The following is a 23,227-nucleotide window of genomic DNA, read 5'->3' as shown; positions in this document are numbered from 1 at the left end:
TCTCTTTAGCAAAAAATAGTGATGCAGTGTAAGAAAGCTGTGATTTATAGGAGTTTCCCATAGATATGATAAATTCCCAGTGGGAGGCAAAGGAAAGAAAAATTTTGCATAGCTTGTTCCAGTTTCCAGTTCTCGTATTGCTCCAGTACATCCGTAACTCTGGGTAAGTCACTTAAACCTATAAGTGGCCTCCTTGACAAACATGGGAAGTGAAGTCAGAGGCCGCCACTCACTAGATTAAGCGGGTCCTGTGACCCCCACTGCCCTCTATAATTTCTTGTCTGGCACATGCAGAGTTAGTATGTATTTATCTTTCAGTCTTTCACAGCCATAAGCAAATTGTAACCTTCAAGGAGACGGCACACAGGCTGCTTTTATTAGGCCTTACCGGTCTCCACTGGCATATTAGGTCTGGCCGATCAGGGTCTTGTGTAGGTCTCAACCATAACTTCAGTCAGAGAATTGACATCACTGACTTGCAGAGAGAGGCCTGACCTCTCAGGTTATTGCTGCACCCTCTGATCAGCTCATTGGGAATCTGTCATCTCATTTTTATTCACTATCCTGCAGATTTGATGTAAAGTTGACCCTGCCACATTCTTAATTATCCTGAAGATTATGGTTATGGTGCCGCAGAAAGTGTTAACTAAAGATGTGGTTAATCCATTTTTCAGAGTAAAATCGTAAATATATCTATTATTTTTCAATCTTGTGTTGTACTCGGATTTCTAGAAAAATGGCATGTCGTCAAGTTTTTTTGTTTTTTTTTGTTCTGCCCAAAAACTTATAGGTCCAAGAAAGATAAGGCCAAAGCTGGAGTGAAACCAGATGCATCTGATCCAGAGCCAGAAGGACTAACCTTGTTAGTGCCAGACATTCAGAGAACAGCAGAGATAGTGTATACTGCTACCACCAGTCTCCTCCAAGCAAACCAAGGTAGGACCAGTTCAGGGACTGTTATAGTCATTGACAAATTTTATATGTATTGATGTTCGTATTAAATAGTAATGTGGTTAATTTCTTCCTCCTTCAGAAAAGAAGATGGCTGAATTCTCCAAAAAAGTCTCTGTGAAATCTAAACCTTTTTCAGTCCTTCGTTCCTTGGAAGAGAAATATGTTGCAATCATGAAAAAGCTACAGTTTGGTAAGAAAATAAATGTGCTACTTGGCATTTATCTAATTGGTTATTCTTTTCACTGGTTTATCATCTGCATTGTGATGTATTCTTCCAACATTCGATCTGTGAAAAAGGCCCCAAGTGGTGGTGTTATTAGTATAATGTATATACTCGAGCATAAACCGACTTGAATGTAAGCTGAGGTAGTATTACCACAACAAAAACTGGGAAGCATTTAAGTATCGGCTTAGGGTGGGAGATACATTGGTCACAGTTTCCCTTCACTAAATAAATGAATAAAGGCATCTCCTATTAAGCCAAGTCTTTTGGAGATGATTAACTGATCTCATCTGGTTCTGGGCTAAAATTGACAAGGGGAGAAAAGATGGGAGTACATCCCCCTTCTATGTGTAGTGTGAAAGCTGCAGTTCCTTTGCTCATCCAATATACAAAAACTGTATCTGAGAACAGATCCTATGTTAAATCTAGTGCTAGAAAGCGCCTTAATCACCCGATGGTGATGGTGATATTCAATTACGTATAAAATTCACTAATACCATAACTCATACAGAGACTCTGACTGACACCCTCCCAGGAAAACTGTGGATCCACTTCTACTTCCAACATGTGTCCTATAAATATGATCTAAAACCGTCAAACATTAAGGATGCGTTTGCTAATCAAACCTTTCATTTATCACATTGTCAATCACGTGTTCGCTTTTCCCATTTTCTGCTATGTATCCCTAGAGATTGTCTAACAATGGGAATGCATAGGGTAGCTCATTTCTCTGAAGATTTTCTAACAAAGGGAAATCTCAGTATGACCCAGTTACTTGACGTCTTGTTATCTCTCTTATACAATGGTGCAGAAATTCAACAGCAGACTTTCCATGTGTGTTAATGGGCAGAATGAGGTCAAAGTATTGTTTGGCTGTTTTGGCAACGTTGGTCACTGCACTTATAATTGCAAATTTGCATGAACTGAATCCTGTTTACTTGTATATTATAGTACAAGACATCAGTCCACAAAGTCCAACCTATTAATCCTACATTTTACCGTTTTCATCCAGGGGAAGGCAAAAAACATGCAAGGCTGATACCAGTTGGCCCATAGTAGGGGATCTACCTTCCTGACCCCATGTCAGAATAACTCCCTGGATCAACAGAAACTACTTACTGAAAGTTTTATTCTCATAAGATGGGGTATTGCGCTCCATCTTCAACATGTTAACACACTGCAATGCAGTAACTCATTGGTTAGAAGACTCTCATTATTATATTATTATAGGCTCCATTCCTGTAAATGCACATTACATTTTATATAATAGGGCTATATACTTCAGATTCCTGTATTTTTGACAACATTTTCATTCCAGTTTCAACAGTAGGTAATAGCATCTGATCACGTTTTCCTATGTGTTTTCAGATACTTTTGAGATGGTCTCTGAAGATGATGACGGAAAACTCATGTTTAAAGTGAATTACCACTACATGTCTCAGGTGAAAAACGCGAGCGATGCAAACAGTGCAGCACGAGCCAGGCGCCTTGCCCAGGAGGCCGTGACGCTTTCTACATCATTACCGCTGTCATCCTCATCCAGCGTCTTTGTCCGCTGTGATGAAGAAAGGCTAGACATCATGAAGGTAATGTATTCTCCTTAAAGTAATACAAATGTTAACGTTACTGCCAGTTAATCATGTAAGATGGGTGGTTCTCAAATTCCAAAGGATCTTGGTTACAACACTGCTTTGTATTTTAGCAATCAATCAATTTTGTCATTAGCCAAACACCAGTTCTGCAATCCTTTTACAAACATCCAGGTATTGGAATCATAATTTAACTCTCTTTTATTGTATTTTCATTAAAAGAGTAATGCAATGTGACAATCCTTTGGGCTCTACAGCTCCTATTGGCTTAAACAATTGTCACAGAAAAAAGGATTCACTGTGTTTTACACTTTTTTTTTTTTCCTCCTCAGCAGACCATTTTGGAGTCTCTCTTTAAAGTGGTTGTACCATGTATGCATGTGTATGTGTCTTGAATGTTGAGGTTCCATCTTTTGTGACCCCTAGCAATCCAGAGAATGGAACCCTTGAGGTCCCATTCTCACCTAATGCATGGACCAGTAGGTCTATGTTTCATCCTGCTATTCCATTCAGTAGTATGGGAGTGTTTGTAGATGTGCAAGCACTGTGCTCTGCAATTTTTTTTATATATCTCCTATATTGTTTGATGTAGCAGCAGGATGCAAGCTCAGTCTGCAACTTTGAGAGAGACTAGGACACAGAGTCTCCGGATTACTAAGGGTCCATTCTCATGATCCAGTGGGAGTCCCTGTAGTACAACTACTTTTAGGTTTGCAGACCAGCGTAAAGTATCATACTGCGTAAATTAACATCACTGCTTATATTGCTGCACCTGAATGATTTATACATGCTATATTTTATTTGCTTTCTACAGGTCTTAATAACTGGACCAGCAGACACCCCATATGCTAATGGATGTTTTGAATTTGACGTCTACTTTCCTCAAGATTACCCAAATTCACCTCCGCTTGTGAATCTGGAGACAACAGGCGGACACAGTGTTCGATTTAATCCAAACCTTTACAACGATGGAAAGGTATGAGGGTTGTTAGTTCTCAATAATGTATGTGTTCCATTTTCAGTTTTAGGCTAAATTAAAATGAACGTGTGCTAGCTGCGCCCGGGAGAGGAGGAGGGGGTTTCTACATAGAGAAACGTGGCCCATGGCGCCATATTCCAGGGAAAGATAGGACATGTCGGCCTATGGGGATGTATATACGATGTATGACATCCCCCGACGGATGTGTGAATGAAGCCTTGTGTGGGATTATCAAAAAGTTGTGGAGTTTTACAATTTCAAATTTGTTTTTTTTCAGACATGGGGTAATGTAGAGGTCTATAGTGCTGTAAAAGGTGGTTTGTAATGTTTTTGTTTCACATGCTTCTTTTGGGGTATCTTAGTATGTCAACGGTGCCTATACAATCACCACAAGTCCCCGTTCATTATAGTCAGGCTTATATAGCAAGTAGCAACAAAGCTTGTGTTTTAAAGAGTTGGTTCCCATACGTACCCTCAAATGGTATCAATAAAACAATCCGTTCCACTTTATGGGAAAAAAAGGACACTTTCAAAGGAAATCTACCACATCATTTAACACTCAGTGTATATGAACACATACTTTTATAAAAGACTGATTGCTGGTAAAATATACTTTTAATCCTTATGTTAATAGCCTGAAGGTCTTCTCGGGCGACAGCGGAGCCCTGCGGGCTTCAGCTACACACCGCAGAACTGCAGCGCTTTTAACCTGCCCGCTGCTGAGTACTCATTCCCTGCCCCTTCCTGATGATGTCAGCAGTAACCGGCTGGGGGGAGGAGGGGGGAATGTAGACTGAGCCCTACATGTACCATCTTCAATTGGCTGGGGGGCAGCGTAGTAGCATTTCTCACTATAATTTCCTACAAAATGTAAGAGACTTGAAGTATTTAATCAGGAGGCTGCATATATATTATTATTACTTTATGATAAGAAATGACAAATACATGTAATATTTGCTAGGTCACAAGTTTTCATGACCTAAGTGGCACAGCATTTGTTTTAGAAAGAATGCAACAGTGAGCGTTACAAAGTTATAGCCGATAAGGGGTAGTTGTGAACATTGCACTATCCCTACAATTACCATTAGTAGTGTTATATTTTTCCCAGTCCTAACGGATTCACTATGGTCCTCTGCATACATAGAAAGAACCTATGGTACCCCTTAACATGAGGGGAGAAAAGGCAAGACTGAATAATAACGCTATACCAAGTCAGTAAAATTAAGTTTTTTGTTACCGAAATTAATGAAACACAATAATCTAAAAACAGTTGTTGGCACCCCACTGCATACATATACACTGTATGATATGATGGTAATGTAAGCCCTTCCGTTATGTTCCATGAGGATGTGTGAGCCTATCCATGTTGTCAGCATTATCTGTATGTAGGGGAGGCTATATTACTAGATAAGAAATCCATGACATGGTGCTATGCTTCATTAGGGTCATTGCACTGCAGACCGCACAATGAAGCTGCCATGTTACATAACAAGATTTTCTCTTCCTGACAGAAATGTTCTCTCCGCACCATCAGCCTCCATTCCTCATTCACAACAAAGGGTTTCCTAATAATGTGGTATTCTCCAAGTATTGTCTTCATTTATACAGAATATAGCACCTGCAGCCTGCTTGCTGACTGTACGCTTTCACTGCAAATGCCTGGTTCTGCTATATTTAGAAGAGCCTCCACCTCGCCGAGCTACAGGGAGTAGCGGCAGCGCAGAGGTCTCTCCATAACAGCAGGCCTTCAAGTGTTTAACAAACCAATTAAAAATAGAGCTGGCAATGCGTTTAATGTTCAGGTGACAGCTATCCAGGGATAAATTCCTTCGAAATCTTGCTGCAATCGCGGTTTATTATATCCGTTCTCTGTCAGCTCCAGCAAGCTATGGAAGGCAGGGTGAGCTAGCTGTGCAGCTGCTGGAATAAATTATAGAGAGGTTTGTGTGCACTTTCTACATTCTGTACACACAAGTCATTGTACAAGATCAGTGCAGACATTTTATCTATCACCATAAATATACTTCATGCATACACCCTTAGTTGTGTACTAAGGTAACCCACATACCTTTTGTCTTCCCCCCCCTTCTTCAGGTTTGTTTAAGTATACTGAACACTTGGCACGGGAGACCAGAGGAGAAATGGAATCCACAGACTTCAAGTTTTTTGCAGGTATTACATTAAAAATTATTCACATGGTCCCCTTCCGGCATTTTCTGCATCATTTTTTTTTTTTTTATAAAAAGCTATATTTATAAAGACACTTAGGTTGGGTTTTTTGCAAGGACACATCGGTTGGATTCTCAACGTGTCCTTACAACATATGGCAGAGATTTATCCTACTGTATGCTTATATGGTGGGCTACGTCGGGCAGCGACTCCTCTCCCCTGAATGTAGGGTGAGTAGTGAACAGGAGTTACTTTTGATGTACGGGGTGTTTCCCCAGTGCTCTTATATGGACTGTGACATCACCAGGTCCCCCCTCCTGCTGAGAGACGTATCTGTTCAGCAGAGGCTTGTGGAAGTTGAATCCTCTCCCCATTGGCTTCTGATGCCTCTGATGAGAGTATCATGTCCAGGAGGGAGCAGGATGGAAAGCTGCCAATTTCTTGCCTTTGTCAACGTATCCCGTGAAAAAGACAGAATGGAAAGACCTTTGTCTCTGTCTACCAGTATATGGCAATGGGTACACTCGCCATGTACGTTGGGAGCTTTCACGTCAAATGCACTGAGCATATGCTAAAAGCGAAGTGTGAACCCAGCCTAAACAACACAAAATAAAGAGTAGATTTTGGCAGAGGACTGGGGGTGGTTATTTAAGTGGTCTTCCTGCAATGTTCATTGATTGGCTGTACAAAAAGCAGTTGTATGCATGCAGATTTTTTTTAGCATAGCAGGTCTTACTTGCATTAGTCTAACCATGAATGGGATGTAAACATTTCTTTACTGTGGTTTCTTACATTCTATCACAAAAGGAATGTTTTTTAAAACGGGGAGAAAAAAAACTCAATCCCCTTTGTTCTGGGACGTGTCTGTGTGGCTCCCTGTGCCAATATTGACCTCCCTTCTGCTGGAGATAACGTACATTATTTTAGATGTGTATTCATGGAGCTGGGGGAGATTTTATGTTTAGTGAATCTTCTGGAGGCCGCACCTTCTCTACTAGTGCCTGCCCCGTACTTGTGAGGGTTATAGATCTGCCGAAAATGCATGTTTTAACCAAGCCTGTGACAAAGCTTGAAACTCAATGGTTTTGGTGCCAGATAAATCTCCCTAGTAATCTTTCTGATTTCACATTGAACCTCTATTTCCACTGTTTCAATGAATGTTAATATAAAGTAATATCTTTACTTTATCCTGACCTCTTCTATGGGATTCTGCCTGTCACAAGCTTGTAGTCTGTATAGCCAATGGATATTTTCCAACATATTAACTTTATTTTTCATTTAGGTTACTATGGATTCTAGAAGAAGGGCTCATGGTGTATCTCGAACAATTGAATAGACTTTTTGTATTTGGTGTATGAACTGACTGTGTGAAAGCTAGCGGGGGACAAACACTATAAACCTGATAAATGATAATGTGTTAAGCCCCACACACTCTCTCATTGCTTTCCACTGCAGAAGGAATTGAACCCGAATGAATAATTTGTCAGCGATTGCTATTCCCTCATTTTAATAGTTCTTTAGTATGTATATCATGCTGGAACTTACAGCTGTCTATCCAGAAATCTGCTCATAATGATGACTTATATTCTTGCCCCAAGCATTCTGGGAGAAGAGCTTATGATTTCTGCTGTCTTGCTCCAACTTTGGAATCATTTGTTAAACGAGTGTGTGACTTGCATTCCAATATTTTCCACATGCCAACTGCTTAGGTAATCCATATTACTGACTGCATCGCTGCGCTGATTAGTAGTTACACGAGAGTGTGAATGGTGAATATACCGGTTACATTGAGAAGTCCCTACCTTCTTCCACCAGCTTGGCACCAGCGCTCCTGCAGTTCCCTCTCCCTGAACACAGCAGTATGTGACATGCAGGGAATCAGCTGTCCCATGTGATTTTAGACCTCACAGTGGAATCTTTGTTAATTGTTCTTTGCTTTGCAGGTGTTGGTGTCTGTCCAGTCCCTTATCCTTGTTTCTGAACCATATTTTAATGAGCCTGGATACGAGAGATCAAGAGGCACACCAAGTGGCACGCAGAGCTCCAGAGAATACGATGGCAATATTAGACAGGCCACAGTCAAGTGGGCCATGCTAGAACAAATTCGGAATCCTTCACCGTGTTTTAAAGAGGTAAGTTCCCTTTTTTTTTTTTGTGTACAGAATTTATTGGTTTTATTAATGAGTAACTAAACTTTTAACATGAATAGTGCAAATGATGATCTACTTTATTAAAGAAATAAGTTCCTCTGTCCTTAATTTTCCACAAGGATTGTAAAACAAGCACACTTGCAGAGGGTGTGTGCCCCCTCTGGCTGGATCTGCTCTTATTTTTGCTTATATTTTTTTAAGAAATATGCAAATGAGCTTGAGGGGCTCCAAGCTCTATAGCGCCATTTTTCTTTTAAAACAAGGACATAGAAGCTAAAAGAACAGATCCTGCCAGATAGGGCACACACCAGCATGTAAGGTTTACAATCCTTCATCCTGGTGGTAGATTTCCTTAAGCAGTATTAAATTGGCATTCTTCTTACAGCATTGATAGTTTAGAGATAAAGGAAGCTAATAGTGTCCCTTTTACAGTCCCTGAATAGACTTAACCCCTACAAATACCGTATAAGCCTAGCAGTGTCTTCTGATCAATAAAATGTCCAGTAGTCTAGCCAATCAATAAAATGTTCAGAGTCGTCCCCTCCCCCCCCCCCCCGTACCATCATGTCCACAGCAGAGTTACCCCCCCCCCCCCCCCCCCCCCGTACCGTCATGTCCACAGCAGAGTTACCCCCCCCGTAGCGTCATGTCCACAGCAGAGTGCGCCCCCCCCCCCCCCCGTAGCGTCATGTCCACAGCAGAGTCCCCCCCCCCCCCCCGTAGCGTCATGTCCACAGCAGAGTGCCCCCCCCCCTCGTAGCGTCATGTCCACAGCAGAGTGCACCTCCCCGCCGTAGCGTCATGTCCACAGCAGAGTGCACCTCCCCGCCGTAGCGTCATGTCCACAGCAGAGTGCCCCCCCCCCCGTACCGCCAAACTGGTGAATTTTGCGTACAAGGTCATATCTTACTTAATCTTGTTATATAGATTTTTTTAGAATAAAGGATTGACACTGAAGTATAATGGTGTGAAAGACTGTGTCATTGTGCTACTTTGAAAAATTGCGAAGTGTCTTTTGAAACACTGTACAAATCTCTAAAAATCTGTAGACATTTTTATCTGGGCTTTTGATTCCTGCTTATAGACCCATTAAGTGGGGAATGCAGTAATAAGCTATAAAAATAGTCTCTAGAAGGTATTAAATGCCCTTTAAAGGGGTTGTCCGAGTTTAAGAAAAAAAACTATATGTGGCCGGGAGCGGGCTGACTAAAACAATAAAGCTGTACTTACCTCCCGGTGCCCTCCCGTATCCACCGCTGCTGTCGCTCCGGTCCGGGCGCCATGTAAACAAACATGGCCGCCGGAGCAGCGCTGGACTCGGTTCCGGACGGACCCGGCAACCTTCCGGCCCCCATACACAATGCTGTGTATAGGGACGGATAGGCGTACCCGGCCACGGATACCGGAGGGCACCGGAGGTGAGTACATCTTTATTATTTTTGGCAGCCTGCTCCCGGCCACATATATTTTATTTATTTTTTTTAACTCGGACAACCCCTTTAAGGTCACCGCAATCAAGATTGAATTAGCAGAGCCATTCATACCAAATTCCATATAGCCTCAAGGCACCGCACCACATCTGACTCCCAAGGGTGCTTCCATGGTGGTGGAGACCGCAACAGGACATTAGAAGCCGGTAGCACTTAGCGGATAATGACAAGTGAATGTGCTGAAAGGATTACAAAGTAGTCTTGTAATGCTGCGCTATGTTTGTTGTTGTCAGCATGTAAATGAGGATCAGGAGGCCAACACAGTCAAGTCACTTTGTTTTGTAGCCATCTGTACTGCTGGTTGTCTTAATAACTTGTACAAGTGCGGCTGACACCCGGCCTCTCCCTTAGAAAGGTGGAGGAGTGAGATAAATCCAGATGGATATAGCCTGGTGGTAAGGCAATTGCTCACTGCGAGCAGATAATGACTTTTACAAAGTGCTCGTCTCTCCAGCTGCCTGCCTCTGTGAACTGGATTTGATGGGAATACACTTTGCTGAGCGCAGAACCATAGGCTTCACAATTCAGACCTTAAATTACACGACATTTCCCAAAGGAAATATTCTTTGACTGTTGGTTAACACTTTTATTTCACAAATAAATTTGCCAGGTTTTGAGAAAATTAATATATGCCAAATAAAGGGACGTTTACTATTTTTCTTAATTGAAGTCCCATTTTATAGTTTCCTCAAGTTCCTCGGCTGACATCTTTATTTGCAGCCCTGCACTCAAAGTGATCTGCAAAGCTACTTAATAATGAGAAAAGCGACTATTCTGATGCAGAAATAGTTTGATATAATGTATAAACCTTTAATGTGTAGTAGTTAAGGGGTATAAGTGGGGTACAAGAATCTAAAGGTGAATGGAAATCAGATGTTCATTTACTATTAAAATAAAGCTTTGATATGGCACAGTCTTTAGTATCCATGGGAAACATCCATTCAAGGGCAACATTTATAAGGAGTTTGCATGTTACTTCTCCATAGACTGCTCAGCTCCTGCACTCTAAAAATTCCATATGGTAAATGGCTTCTTAGGAAACTTTCCCTTAGTTGGTGTACACCTTAGGCCTCATACAGACTAACGTAATTGGGGCCGCCCAGTCACGGTGCAGTGAACATTGTCTTACCGCACTGACCATGCACATGTCCTATATTTTGCTGCGTTACGGTGCCGGCCACTCGCGTCTCTATTGAGAGGTTAGGGGTGAGGAGTGTTTACTCCTCTCTCCCTAGTTTTGGACATCATAAAAAGGGGGTCGGACACATCTATCTCAGCTACATGCACACACAGTCAGATGTGCTGCATTTGCTGCATACACACGCAAGTCCTGTTACATGTATGCCGTCCCAAACACACACCATAAGCGCTCAACCCTAATTCTAACTACTAACCCACATTCCGTACCCTGCTGTTTCTACCCACCATATTTGCTAAGTCCTATCACCTTCCCATCCCCCTCAGTTTACCCCCCCCCTCCTCACATACCATCAGATACCAATCACTTATAATTAATAACTCCCTCTTCACCATCACATCTTTATCCCCTCTGTGTATAACAATCCTCTCAGCTTCTCATCCCCTCAGTATTCTTCCCTTCCATCTTCTCCAACTCCATCCAGCAGCCCTACAGCCACCTACATTCTCGTGTAGCTGCGGGGCACAGACCTTTCATCCTATGTATGCAGAATCTCTGCTCTGGGGCATTGGACTTGAGAATCACATGACCCAATGATGTCATCTAAGGTCCTTGGTTGTTGGGGCGGCAGGGAGACAGAGCAGTTCAGAGGCTCTTCTCTCTCACCATCTCTGTTACATCATTCAGAAAGGTCTGGCAGGCCTGACTTTCTGTCTATAAGATGCAGGCATTTCGTTGCAAGAATTTTTCTTGCTAAAAACTGTGTCTTATAAGGCAGTCCCCGGGTTATGTACAAGATAGGGTCTGGAGGTTTGTTCTTAAGATGATTTTGTATGTAAGTCGAAACTGTATATTTTATAATTGTAGATCCAGACAAAAAAAATTTTTGGCCCCAGTGACAATTGGAGTTTAAACCTTTTTTGCTGTAATGGGACCAAGGATTATCTATAAATCTTCATTACAGAAGCCTTACAGCTGATTATTGTAATCTGGGACTATAGTAAAGCATTCAGAGAGCTTCACCAGAGGTCACAGTGGGCAGAGGGGTCCGTCTGTAACTATGGGTTGTCTGTAAGTCGGGTGTCCTTAAGTAGGGGACCGCCTGTAGTCCGAAAGTACCGTATATACTCATGTATAAGCCGAGTTTTTCAGCACAAAAAATGTGCTGAAAAACATCCCCTCGGCTTATACAAGAGTCAATACAGGCGGTCCCCTACTTAAGGACACCCGACTTACAGACAACCCATAGTTACAGACAGACCCCTCTGCCCACTGTGACCTCTGGTGAAGCTCTCTGAATGCTTTACTATAGTCCCAGACTGCAATGATCAGCTGTAAGGTGTCTGTAATGAAGCTTTATTGATAATCCTTGGCCCCATTACAGCAATAAATTTTGAAACTCCAATTGTCACTGAGGCAAAAAAAAAAATTGTCGAGAATTTCAATTATAAAATATACAATTTCGACTTGCATACAAATTCAACTTGGGGTCTGGAGGTTTGTTCCTATCTTGTACGTAACCCGGGGACTGCCTGTACTACCAAAAATTAATTAATTAATGGACTAAAAAAATAATAAACTTGTATACTAACCCTCCGGTGGCCCCGATGCACAGCGCTGCTCCCCCGATGTCATTGCGGCTCCTCTTCTGGCTTCCCGGCTGCTCTTCTTGCTTCAGCGTGCTGGGCGCCGCCATGTTCTTCTCGCGGGCGGCACCTAGTATGACTTCTGCCGCGGCGCGTCATACTAGGCGCCGCCCGGGAGAGAACAATGGCGGCGCCCCAGGGCATGCACAGTATTCCATATACAATAAATATTGTCTAAGAAAAAAGTGTCTACGTGTTGTAAAGAGTAGGTGGGAAAACCATGTTTAGAGCTTTTGATACTTACTTTGCATATTGTAGTATTTTTATTTTTACCTGCAGGTAAAAGGTATCTGCTCTTAGTGCTATAGTTTGTATATTTCACCTGAAAGACCTTTTAAAATATTTTCATTATGAAATTAATTTTCAATTTTTTCAGGGACTGTACATGGTTTAGAGAACAAAGGCCCAAAAGAGGCCGCCTTTGGAATGTAAAATGTGGTCAGGCCCTATGCTAGCCAAGAGTGCATCATTGTTTCAGGAAACAAATTATCTAGTTTTATTTGTCAGATAAATTCATGTTCTAATATACATTGTGGAAAGAAGTATGCATGATGCAATTCCCCTTCAACAACCCCCCCCCCTCCCCTCTTATCTGAATGTTTTACAGCCTGCTACACAATCTGGTTTTGCTGGTTGCTTATATGTAAATGTCGCAGAGAACAGAAGATTTGTTGCCTATGACAGACATGGCAGAGCAGCTGCACTGTATATTCTCTTATTTTCTGATTCAAATTAAGATAACAAGTCGGTATTTTTATTTATATGCTCAGCCTATAGTAAATGGCAGTAATTATGCTACCACCAAAGTTAGTTTGACACCAGCAATAAATTTTCCTGGGCAATTTCACATGTCTAATTGAGTGTAAAGGTGCGTGAGTGTCAGGAATCTCGGGTTTATATCTTCCCCAAGGTATAATTGATAACTTCTTGCCCCTCTTCCAAGAAAGAGCTCAACCAAGAAAATTGAAATATGAATTATTGCCATCCGGGTTAAAAATAAAATGGTATGTTAAACTTGTTAGACATGGAACAACCAGCAGAGGGAAAATGCCAGGTTTCTCGCTTCATGTTGCCTGTCAAAGAGTGGGGGAAAGAATGAGGACTGATTTATAATCCACTGACATAAATGTTGGTTAATTGAAGTAATTTCTGCTGCACTTATTAGTGTCTTGCATAATTCTCTATAATGGAGAGTGAGAATGACTTATCACGAGCATAACAATTAGTGGAAAATAGTTCAGAGCAGTTGGGTGAACTTGATACATAATTACATCCTAATCACTGCCAATAAAATACAATGAAGAAAAGCCTCTGCAAATAATACTATGTATTCCCGAGTCTGAAGAAGGGGTCAGCATGTATTATTCGTTTTCATTACAACCAGTAGAGGACTTCAATTGGATGATTTAAATAAAAACTTTCCAGTGTAAAGATAATTTCCCATAAATGTAGCCATGTTGTTCCTTAGAAACAAGATGGCTGTCCTTGGATGTGACCACCCTGGCACCCAGACAGCGGTGGCTGAACTTGCATAATTGAGCCCTGTCTGACCACACAGCTTCAGCGTTGCCACAGGACGGTTGTGGGACATACAGTAACTCCTAGCCATTTCATGCAAAAACTATATATATATTTTTTTTTTTTTGTGCAATCCTTAAAGCAGTGATGGGTGTATCCAAAAACAACCTAATTTTTAAGAGACAACATGGCCATGTTTATGGGAAAAAATTTGAACAACCAGTTGAAGAAATGTATCTGCATGGCAAATGAATTAAATTTAAATATCAAAGCCCTGATGAGAATACCCCTTGGACTGAACAGGGGAATAACATTTATTGAACAGGTTCCCCTTCGAATTTAAGTTCAGTTAAATTAGGAAACTACTGCAGTTGATAAAATTTTAACTGCAATATGTATACACACCCTAAAAGAGTTGGTAGGAATTAGATTTTTTTTTATCTGCAATTTTACATTTAACTTTTTGTTTTAACTGTATGTATCTCCGTTTTTGTAGCTTGCACATGTACAAGCCTGAACCATAAGATTCTTGTCTTTAATATGACACCATAAGATTACGTTCCTAGGTAGTATAGAAGTTTGTATGTTCTCTCCGTCTTTGCGTGGGTTTCCTCCGGGTCCTCTGGATTCCTCCCACAGTCCAAAATAATACTGGTAGATTGATTAGATTGTGAGCCTAATGGGGACAGGGACTGATTTGGCAAGCTCTGTGCAGTGCTGCGTAATCTGTGAGCCCTATATAAATTTAAGGAATTATTATTTATTATAACCAGTTCCCTTTAAATGCAACTCCAGGATCCCCAAGTTATGTAAGAATGTATTAGAGTCCCATAGGGCAGTGGTGGCGAACCTATAGCACGGGTGCCAGAGGTGGCACTCTGAGCCCCCTCAGTGGGCACTCAGGCTGTTGCCCCAGCGTAGAATTCACCAGACAGGATTTGTCCAGGAAGCCCAGGGGTGTATACCTGAGACTGCAGGAAGAGAAGCCATTGAAGCTTCTGCTCTTGGCCCCACAATTCTTCCTGTTCATTGGGAAGTTCCAATGGCAATCTGAATTTTCCCACCTTCTGTCAATTATATTGGTGTCCTCAGGACCGCTGAAAGCTGTGATATAGCATGGGGCAAGAAGATTTTAATTTAATGCTAGAATAGCTGTGTTGGCACTTTGCTATAAATAAGTGGGTTTTGGGCACTCAGTCTCTAAAAAGTTTGCCATCACTGCCATAGGGGATCTGCCTGTATAGGATTGATCTGGTCTATATGGTGTGTCTCTGTCCTTCCTATTTCCAGATATATCCCTCCCCCCCCCCCCCCTATTTCCATGTTATTTGAATTCCCATCTGTCCCCTGACCATATGGCACAAATCTTTGTAAGGTTTTGTACTGTAGCTACAGAATGTTCCCTAACTACGGTAAATGTAGCACATTCTTGGCAGTGCATCTCAAGGGTAGACATACACTTCATTGATGCACAGTCCATTTAGGCCATGATGACCTGTAAATTCTTTCTTCCCACAGAGTGCAGCAGTCTAATGTCTCTCTCCACAGACAAGATGAGGCTGAGCTTCCAGATATTTACTCATTCCTTTTATCCCGCTTCCCGCAATCACATAACCCTTCCATTTTACTTCTCTTGTCAGGTCTGACTTTGAAAAGGGCACACATTTATTCCAGAGATCTAAAAATAAGTAGTCTCTCCCTGATTTATGTCCAGAATAATTATAAGGGTCACTACTCTGCATTACACTCAGACATGCTTTTCTGTTTTATTAGTACATACAGCCAAGGAGAGAACATGTCTAGGGTTTTCTGATATTTACAGGTCTTTCAGATCAGTGAGGGGGAGCTCTGGAAACAGTATCAAGTGCTTTGTACTGGATTGAGATGACCTCATGTACTTCATGGGAGGTCACAGCAAACATTAGCAAGATGATTGGATGCTAGAAACGTCCTATACTCCACAAATCTATTAGTCTGGCTGTTGCTGGGCGTGCTAAAATCTCAGCGGTCTGACCACAAAGGTTATCTATTTTCTCTATACTTTGGCCAATTACTTTTATTCTGTACATATATACAGTAGCTCTATTATTTTACCTTAAAGTACACCTGTCATCAGGTCTGTGTCACTTCTCCTGTCACTACTACCTGTTGGAGCAGCTCACAAGGATCCCATCCCAGCCTTTATCTAGTTATTTCATACATTATTCATTGTAAAATCATCTATTTTTATCATGTAAATGAGGCTGGTCACATGGTCAGAGGCAGTGATGTCACCCCTGTTCCCCCTCCCCCTGCTCATGTCTGTGTGTAATGTATAGTAAAGCATGGCTAGTGTGTGTGCTGCATCTGCTGACATGCTGCATCCTCCTAATACACATGTGAGAGACACAGACATCAGCTACACATGAATCTGACATGTTCTGCTGTAACATGGCTGCATGGAGCTGCTGTATCTCTCCTATACATACACACGGTGCAGGGGGCGTGGCCACCAGCACCAGGAAGCACATCATTATACAGCCTCAGACCATTATACAGGCTGTCAATCATGCACTGGGGGTGTGGCTGTGCCTCCCACTCATGAATAAGGTGGACAGCTTGAATATGCTAATGCTTCATTGGACATTTCACAGGTCATTTGCATACAGCTTTAGGACCTCATTGCTTAGGTTTACAGGCATGTAGAAGGACAATGAAGGGATAGAGGCAATGCTCTCGAATTGCAGTTTATGAAAATATATTTAGCTTAGGGGGGTTATTTTGCATGACGGGTTCTCTTTAAGTTTTGTCCACCTGGATATGGAACCCACATACCCATACAATAGGCTATGGAAGAGTAATCTGTGAATGTCATCAATGTCTTTGATGGAAATTCCCCTTTAAGGTTTTTAAAGCCCCTCTGCCATCCCTCCTGTTTCTGTCCTGACTGCCCAGAAAGACAGTAGTTATTTAATTTCCTGTGATGTGGACCCCTGTTGTACTTTCAGGGGGCAATAATGCAGATCTTATATGTTAGACTTGAATGGTGTGTTGATAGTCTGCAAACTCCTTGTGTAATATGGGAATGGCTGCATGTTTGATTTCTCCATAGAAAATAAGTTTGTCCCTTCCGTGTAAAATAAGGAATGCAACACTTTGTACAAAAGGGGTAACACATTGGGGGACATTTACTATGGTGTTTCCGCCAGTTTTGTGGGGCTCTCACCGCATGTTCTGCTCTCTGTCCTATTTATTAGCTGGTGGCGCGAGAAAAAATAACTTTTCCCGCCTGCTCCGACTCTTCTCCGAAAAGGGGCGTGGAAATTCAGACACAATTAATATGTCGCAGCCATTTTTGGGCGCTGTAAACTGGCGGAAAGTAGACCAAAAGAAATTTGGTCTATCAGGGACACAAAACAGTGCTATTGCACTGTTCCCTATTCTCAGACTGTTGGACACATTTCTGGTGCTCGGGGCAGATTTTGGTCCCACGGACAGAAAATGGTCTTGGCGCCAGAAATGTATGTGCACAGCTCCACAATGTGTATCTCCTTTCCGATAGCAGGTCTGTAACAAAGCCAATGCAGACAGCGACACTTTATGTAAATGTCCCCCATTATCTGCAAATTGACAAAAAAACTTTACAAAAAGTTAACCCTTGTACTTGATGGTAAAGACTTTTTGTACCCAGGTTGCATATAAGATAGGTTATGTAGGTTAGTTATTAAGTTTAATTTGTATGCAAGTCAGAAATTGTATGTTCTGTAATTGTAACTCCAAAGTAGGTGTCCCTGTGACGGTAGGGATTTCATAATTTTGTGTTGTCATGTGGACAAGGGTCAACAATAAAGCTTTATTGCAGACACCTTTCATAACTCTTACATTAATCATTGCTACCTGGTGCTGAGATCAGTAAATTACCAACATCCAGAGAGCTTCACCAGAGGTCACAATGGGCAGAGGGTGCAGTTTGTAACTGGGTCATCTGTAAGTCGGGAACTGCCTGTATGGAGTTTCCCTTTTGAGGTCATCTCTAGATTTTCTAATAATGCTGCAACTATTGCTTTATTTGCAATTTGTGGTGAAAGTCAGAGTAACACTATGGATGCTATAGATAAAACCCCATAAAATCATGTTCCCTTCCTCTGGATTTACATTCTGGTCATGTCTGTATTGTGTATCGGAGCAGAGGTTGCAATGTTTCTCAATGTTCCAGGTTAATGGGATGGTTCATGTGAAACTTTCATTTTTATCTCTTCCTCTATCCTGCTTTGTAAGATGAAGCAACATGCCATCAATTATAGCAACATTTGTGTAATTGTTTTCGTTTTCACGTGTCACCTGATGTCAGGGGTGAAGATTTGCAACTGTAAACAAGTATCCCACAGGTTTAATTGGTAGTCTGATGCAAGGGAGGCACTAAGGTGGTGGCTGCCTACCGCTCTGACTATTCCTTCTTGTAAGATCTTAAACTTATTATTCATTTTCTCTTTATCTGTTTTACACTTGTTTTACCAAATCTGAATTCAGTAGCAAAAGCCCTGCTGGGTGGAGTGAAGGAGGTTCACATTTCTATGGGAAGTGTAGCAGTATTTGTCTCCCATATACACCCAGGTTACATGATAAATTCTGTAGGTTTGTTCTCAAGTTGAATTTGTAAGTCAGAACAGATATATTTAGTTGGTCTAACTCCAGCCAATGTATGTTTTGGTCCCAGTGACTATTATATTTTCCAATTTTTGGGTTGACAAGGGAACAAGATTTAACAATAAAGCATCATTGCAGACACTTTACAGTTGATCATTGCAACCTGGGACCAGCATACAGAGAGGTCCATTTGTAAACGGGGGTCGTCTGTGAGGCAGGTGTTAAATCTGGGACTGTATATATATACATGGAATTCCTATAAATGGTAATGTAAGGATATTCTGGGTCACCTTGAAAATATCTGTAGCTTACTTATTGATTTAAAGAATACTATATTTAAGGTTATAAAAGTCAGACTATTGTGTACAGGTATCAACTTTTTCAGTGACCGAACCAGTCCTGTAAGACGATAGTGTTACCCCCACATACATATAAGGATACATTGTAGCTCACTGACTAGTAACAGAGGATATGTCTCTCTCCTGACATGTCAGTTTTGGCAATATTTTGGCTAGATAACTGTTCTGGAGCATTGTCTCAAAATAGATATAGCACAGCTGGAGAGAACCTTTTGACAGCAATTTCTATATAAAGCTGCTGGCTTTTTTCATAGCATGAGTTCCATCCTGATATCTATCAACCCTTCTTATAAAATAATCTTTAGCTCCAGAAGTGGGCGAGCACTTCCTGGTTGGGACGTAAGCCAAGGGCATGGAGGCCAAGGGCACAGATAATACACACACAAATACACTTGTGCACTGTGACACAGATAGATCTATACTCTAATAAAGCTTTATAAAGTTTATACACACTACTATTATGATGGATGTGTCAGTCAAGCTGTTCAGCAGATGCTATCACTCTCCCTCATTGAAGGATTGGGGTTGGGTGGCACAGAGAACGGAGGAGACCTGGCACACACATGGAATAAAGGCTGTTTACTTCTATCAGACTGCTGTGCTAAACATACCCGTTTATCTACTCGGACCAGACACTAGCCTTTTCAAAGCCCTTATGTGTGGGACCCTTTTTAGGATTTAAACTTGGTAAAGTTTATAAGTGGCCAAACTTACTGTTAACAGACTTTTCAGGAAAGATGAGTGTCTTCACATGGGATGACCATATTATCAGTTTCCCAAATGTGATTAACAGCCGAAAAAGCATCTCCCTGATTCGTAGTTATGTCTGGTTCACAGCTTATGCCCTGTGTTATACCTTGGGCCGTACAAGAGACACTAACCTATTCCCGGTCTGACTTGTGTGTCACAAAAATTTCAGGTTATGGGTTTTGACCAAATAAAGTAAAGTAGTAATAATAACTTCTTGCTCATTGCAGGTGATTCATAAACACTTTTACTTGAAGCGAGCGGAGATCATGGCTCAGTGTGAAGACTGGATAGTAGATATTCAGCAATTCAGCAGTGACAAACGTGTTGGCAGGACGATGTCCCACCACGCAGCAGCATTAAAGGTAAGACTTTTACATGTGGAGCTCTATGCTATTTTTACTTCATTAAATGGATTCTATGACCAGGCCAATTAGGCCCTTTCCACAGGATAGGGCTTAACTTGCGGATTGGTGAGAAGGGGTGAGAGTTCAAGGTACCTCTGTTGACCCCTTATTGCTCCCAGAGACTTCCACCAATCAAGTCCATTGGATACGGCCTACATTGTTTGGTAGGAAGACCCCTTTTAACTTCAATACCGGACAATAATGGACTTCTGTCAAATTGCAGTGATGAAACAACTCATGAAACCGGCCTGGGCAGAAATGATGGTACCCCTGATTTAAGCACAGGAACAGGTGTCTACATTGTAATCAGTCAGTGGGCCTTTATATAGAGCTACAGCTACTCACTGTGCTGTTTGGTGACATGGTGTGCACCACTCTCAACATGGACCAGAGGGAGCCAATGAAAGAGTTGTCTCAGCTTTGGAAAAAAAAAATAAGACAAGCATGTTAAAGGTAAATGTTAGAAGACTGATGTTCCTCTGACTATAGCTGCATAGAAATGAAAGCTTTATGGAACTGTAGCCAACCTCCCTGGACTGGGCCACAGGAGGTATATTGATGACAATAACAAAAGAGCTCAGAAAAATATCAAAAGAGATTGAAGGTGAACTTCAAGCTCAAGGAACATCAGTGTCAGATGGCAGCATCCATGGTTTTTTGAGCCAAAGAGGACTTGGTGGAAGACAGCCAAGGAGGACACCATTGCTAAAGATGAATCATAAAGAAGCAAGATTGAAACTACATGCTGATACGCCACAAAGTTTCTGGGAGAATGTCCATGGGACATCGACTCTATGTTCAGATAGAAAAATGAAGCATATCTTGAAAAGTACACTATCCCTACAGTGAAACTGGGAGGAGGCTCTGTTATGTTCTGGGGCTGCATCTGGCACAGGGTGTCTTGAATCTGTACAGGGTACAATGAAATCTCAAGACTAACAATTGATTCTAGAGAGAAATGTGCTCCCCAGTGTCAACCTTGGTCTCTGTCGCAGGTCATGGGTCTTGTAACAGGATAATGACCCAGAACACACAGCTGAAAACAGCCAAGATTAGTCCAATGTTTTCCACTTAGCCATTCTGAAGTGGCCTTCTATGAGCCTCGACTGAAATCCTATTGAGTAGATTTGGAAGGAGCTTTAATAGCCATCTGGAAAAGTTACCCTTAAACCCCCAAAAAACTGAAGCAGTTTGCTCATGAGGAGTGGCCCAAATACCTGTTAAGGTGGTGCAGAAGTCTCTGTGACAATTAGAGAAATTGTTTAATTGCAGCGATTTGCCTCAAAAGGTTGTACAACAAAATATAAAGTTAAGGGAACCATCATATCTGTCCAAACCTGTGTGTTTGTTTTTTTAATTCTGTTATATCATGGTTAAAAATCAATAACTTCCTTTAATTGTTAATTTTTGTAAAAATGTTATTTTATTTTTGGTTTTGTCAGTTATTTTTGTGGCCATTATGTTTTTGTTTTTTCCATTTCAACAATTTTTGTCCACCTGTGTATGTGTGATCAGACCCCTGAGGGTTAAAGCACCCTAGGGGGCCTGAAATAATAGTTTAAAAAAAAAAAAATTAAAGAAATAAAATTCAAATCGCCCCCTTTCCACACATATTAAAAAAAAGTAAATTTTAAACTTGAGGTATCCCCTTGTCCCAAACACTATGATCTATCAAAATATAAAGAGAGTTATTCCCACAGTTGAATCGCGTAAAAGAAAATGGCGCCTAAATGTCTGTATTGCCACTTTTTCAAGTCTATATGTCTTGTGGTAAGAGGGGAGTAAAAAAAGGAATTGCAAAAATGGGAAAGGGCCCGGTAATGAAAGGGTTAAGTCAATTCTTTCCCAGAATTTCCTCTTAGATGACCAGCACCTACCATCACCTGTTGATGGGAAGAATTCCCTGGGGCTCCTCGGAGAATGTTTTTGATACACAGCGAATCCCATGTAGCCCTGTGCTTTGTGGCTCTAGAGAGAACAATTTATTACAGTAACATGCTGACCATACTTTTCTTTTTGCTTTGTGTGCAGCGACATACAGCTCAACTCCGGGAAGAGCTCCTAAAGCTCCAGTGCCCTGAAGGCTTGGACCCAGACGCTGATGAGTCTACAGAAAAATGCCTTGCTACAGCAAGCTGCGAGGAGGCATCATTGCACGAACAGGTCAAACCCAGCAGCAGTAAAGACAACCCTGGTGACTTTAAATTCTGAGCTGCATCGGCATGGACTTTTACACACACAGGCTTTGAAGCACAGCCAAATATGTCCATATTTGTATGTAAGAAGCTAATTATGTAATAGTTAATGAAGCTAAAACTATTCTATGCCCTTAAGGTTATACAGATAATTCATAATGATCTTTTACCTGTAAAAGAGTGTAAACTTTTTTTTTGTGCTTTTATTTTTCATTTGTGAGAACCACTGATTGGTAAGTTTAGCAAGAAACTGGTGAAATCACTGAAATAAGGGAAATGTTCCTTACGAAAGAATGTTTACTGAATGTTTTTTTTTTTTTGTTTTGTTTTTTTACCGATTTGAGGGCGTTGTAACAAAGATATATATTGGTCATTCTTATAACTATTTAAAGACTGCAAATTTTCACAGAATTTGATAGGTTTTGGCCATACCTTCATTCTCATATTTGATTTCTACAGAAAACTCCTGCATTCTTCTTCAATAAACTTTAAACAGACCTGCTCCCTAATAAGTCAATTACTGGTACATTTTTTTCTTTTTTTTTAAAGAATATACCTACTATGGAAAAGACCCTAGAACTGGAGACTTGCTCTTGTTAGACTGAATTTATCACAGTCTGTTTCATTTAATGCACATGTAATAAATGGACATGGTTTTACCTCCAGTTCTTGCTCAATTCTAGATTTATCTGTCTCTTAGTTTGTGCCGCACCCAATACACACCAATTATTTCTGGTTTTATTGTACATTTTACCATTAAATATTACAAATTACTATTCACCATATTAAAGAGGACATGGGCATTAGAGTATTTGCAGTTTTACAGTATGATTGTAAGTTTGCAAATTAGGTTTGGACTCTAGTAATTTAATTCTTCTCTGAAGGACTAAATGAACACATCTACTACAAAATACACAATATTTGTATTAGGGAATAGTATATTTTGTAAGGTTTGCACTTTGAATTGTTAAAGGGGTTGGCCACTTGGTTAATTGGAATCATCTTCCCAATATATACTAAGATAAAGTTCTGAACAA

The 23,227-nt window shown here is 41.1% G+C and overlaps 1 protein-coding gene across 7 annotated transcripts in view; it reads left to right on the top strand.

Moving 5' to 3' along the window:
* The window catches only part of BIRC6 (baculoviral IAP repeat containing 6), a 168,878-nt gene extending 146,006 nt beyond the window's left edge, over positions 1-22,872 (top strand). For all 7 annotated transcript variants that reach the window (XM_072140848.1, XM_072140851.1, XM_072140850.1 and 4 more), the window contains exons 67-74: positions 791-936; positions 1,034-1,144; positions 2,546-2,763; positions 3,581-3,742; positions 5,840-5,917; positions 7,858-8,046; positions 19,819-19,953; positions 22,027-22,872. In XM_072140848.1, coding sequence (XP_071996949.1) covers positions 791-936; positions 1,034-1,144; positions 2,546-2,763; positions 3,581-3,742; positions 5,840-5,917; positions 7,858-8,046; positions 19,819-19,953; positions 22,027-22,206 — 1,219 coding nt within the window. In that variant the 3' untranslated portion in view covers positions 22,207-22,872. The remainder of the gene's footprint in view (positions 1-790; positions 937-1,033; positions 1,145-2,545; positions 2,764-3,580; positions 3,743-5,839; positions 5,918-7,857; positions 8,047-19,818; positions 19,954-22,026) is intronic.
* The last annotated feature ends 355 nt before the right edge of the window (positions 22,873-23,227 follow it).

This window comes from Engystomops pustulosus, chromosome 3 (genome assembly GCF_040894005.1).
Source record: "Engystomops pustulosus chromosome 3, aEngPut4.maternal, whole genome shotgun sequence".
Lineage (NCBI taxonomy): Eukaryota > Metazoa > Chordata > Amphibia > Anura > Leptodactylidae > Engystomops > Engystomops pustulosus.
Note: the sequence above shows the minus strand (reverse complement) of the source record. Positions and strands in the feature narration are given on the sequence as shown.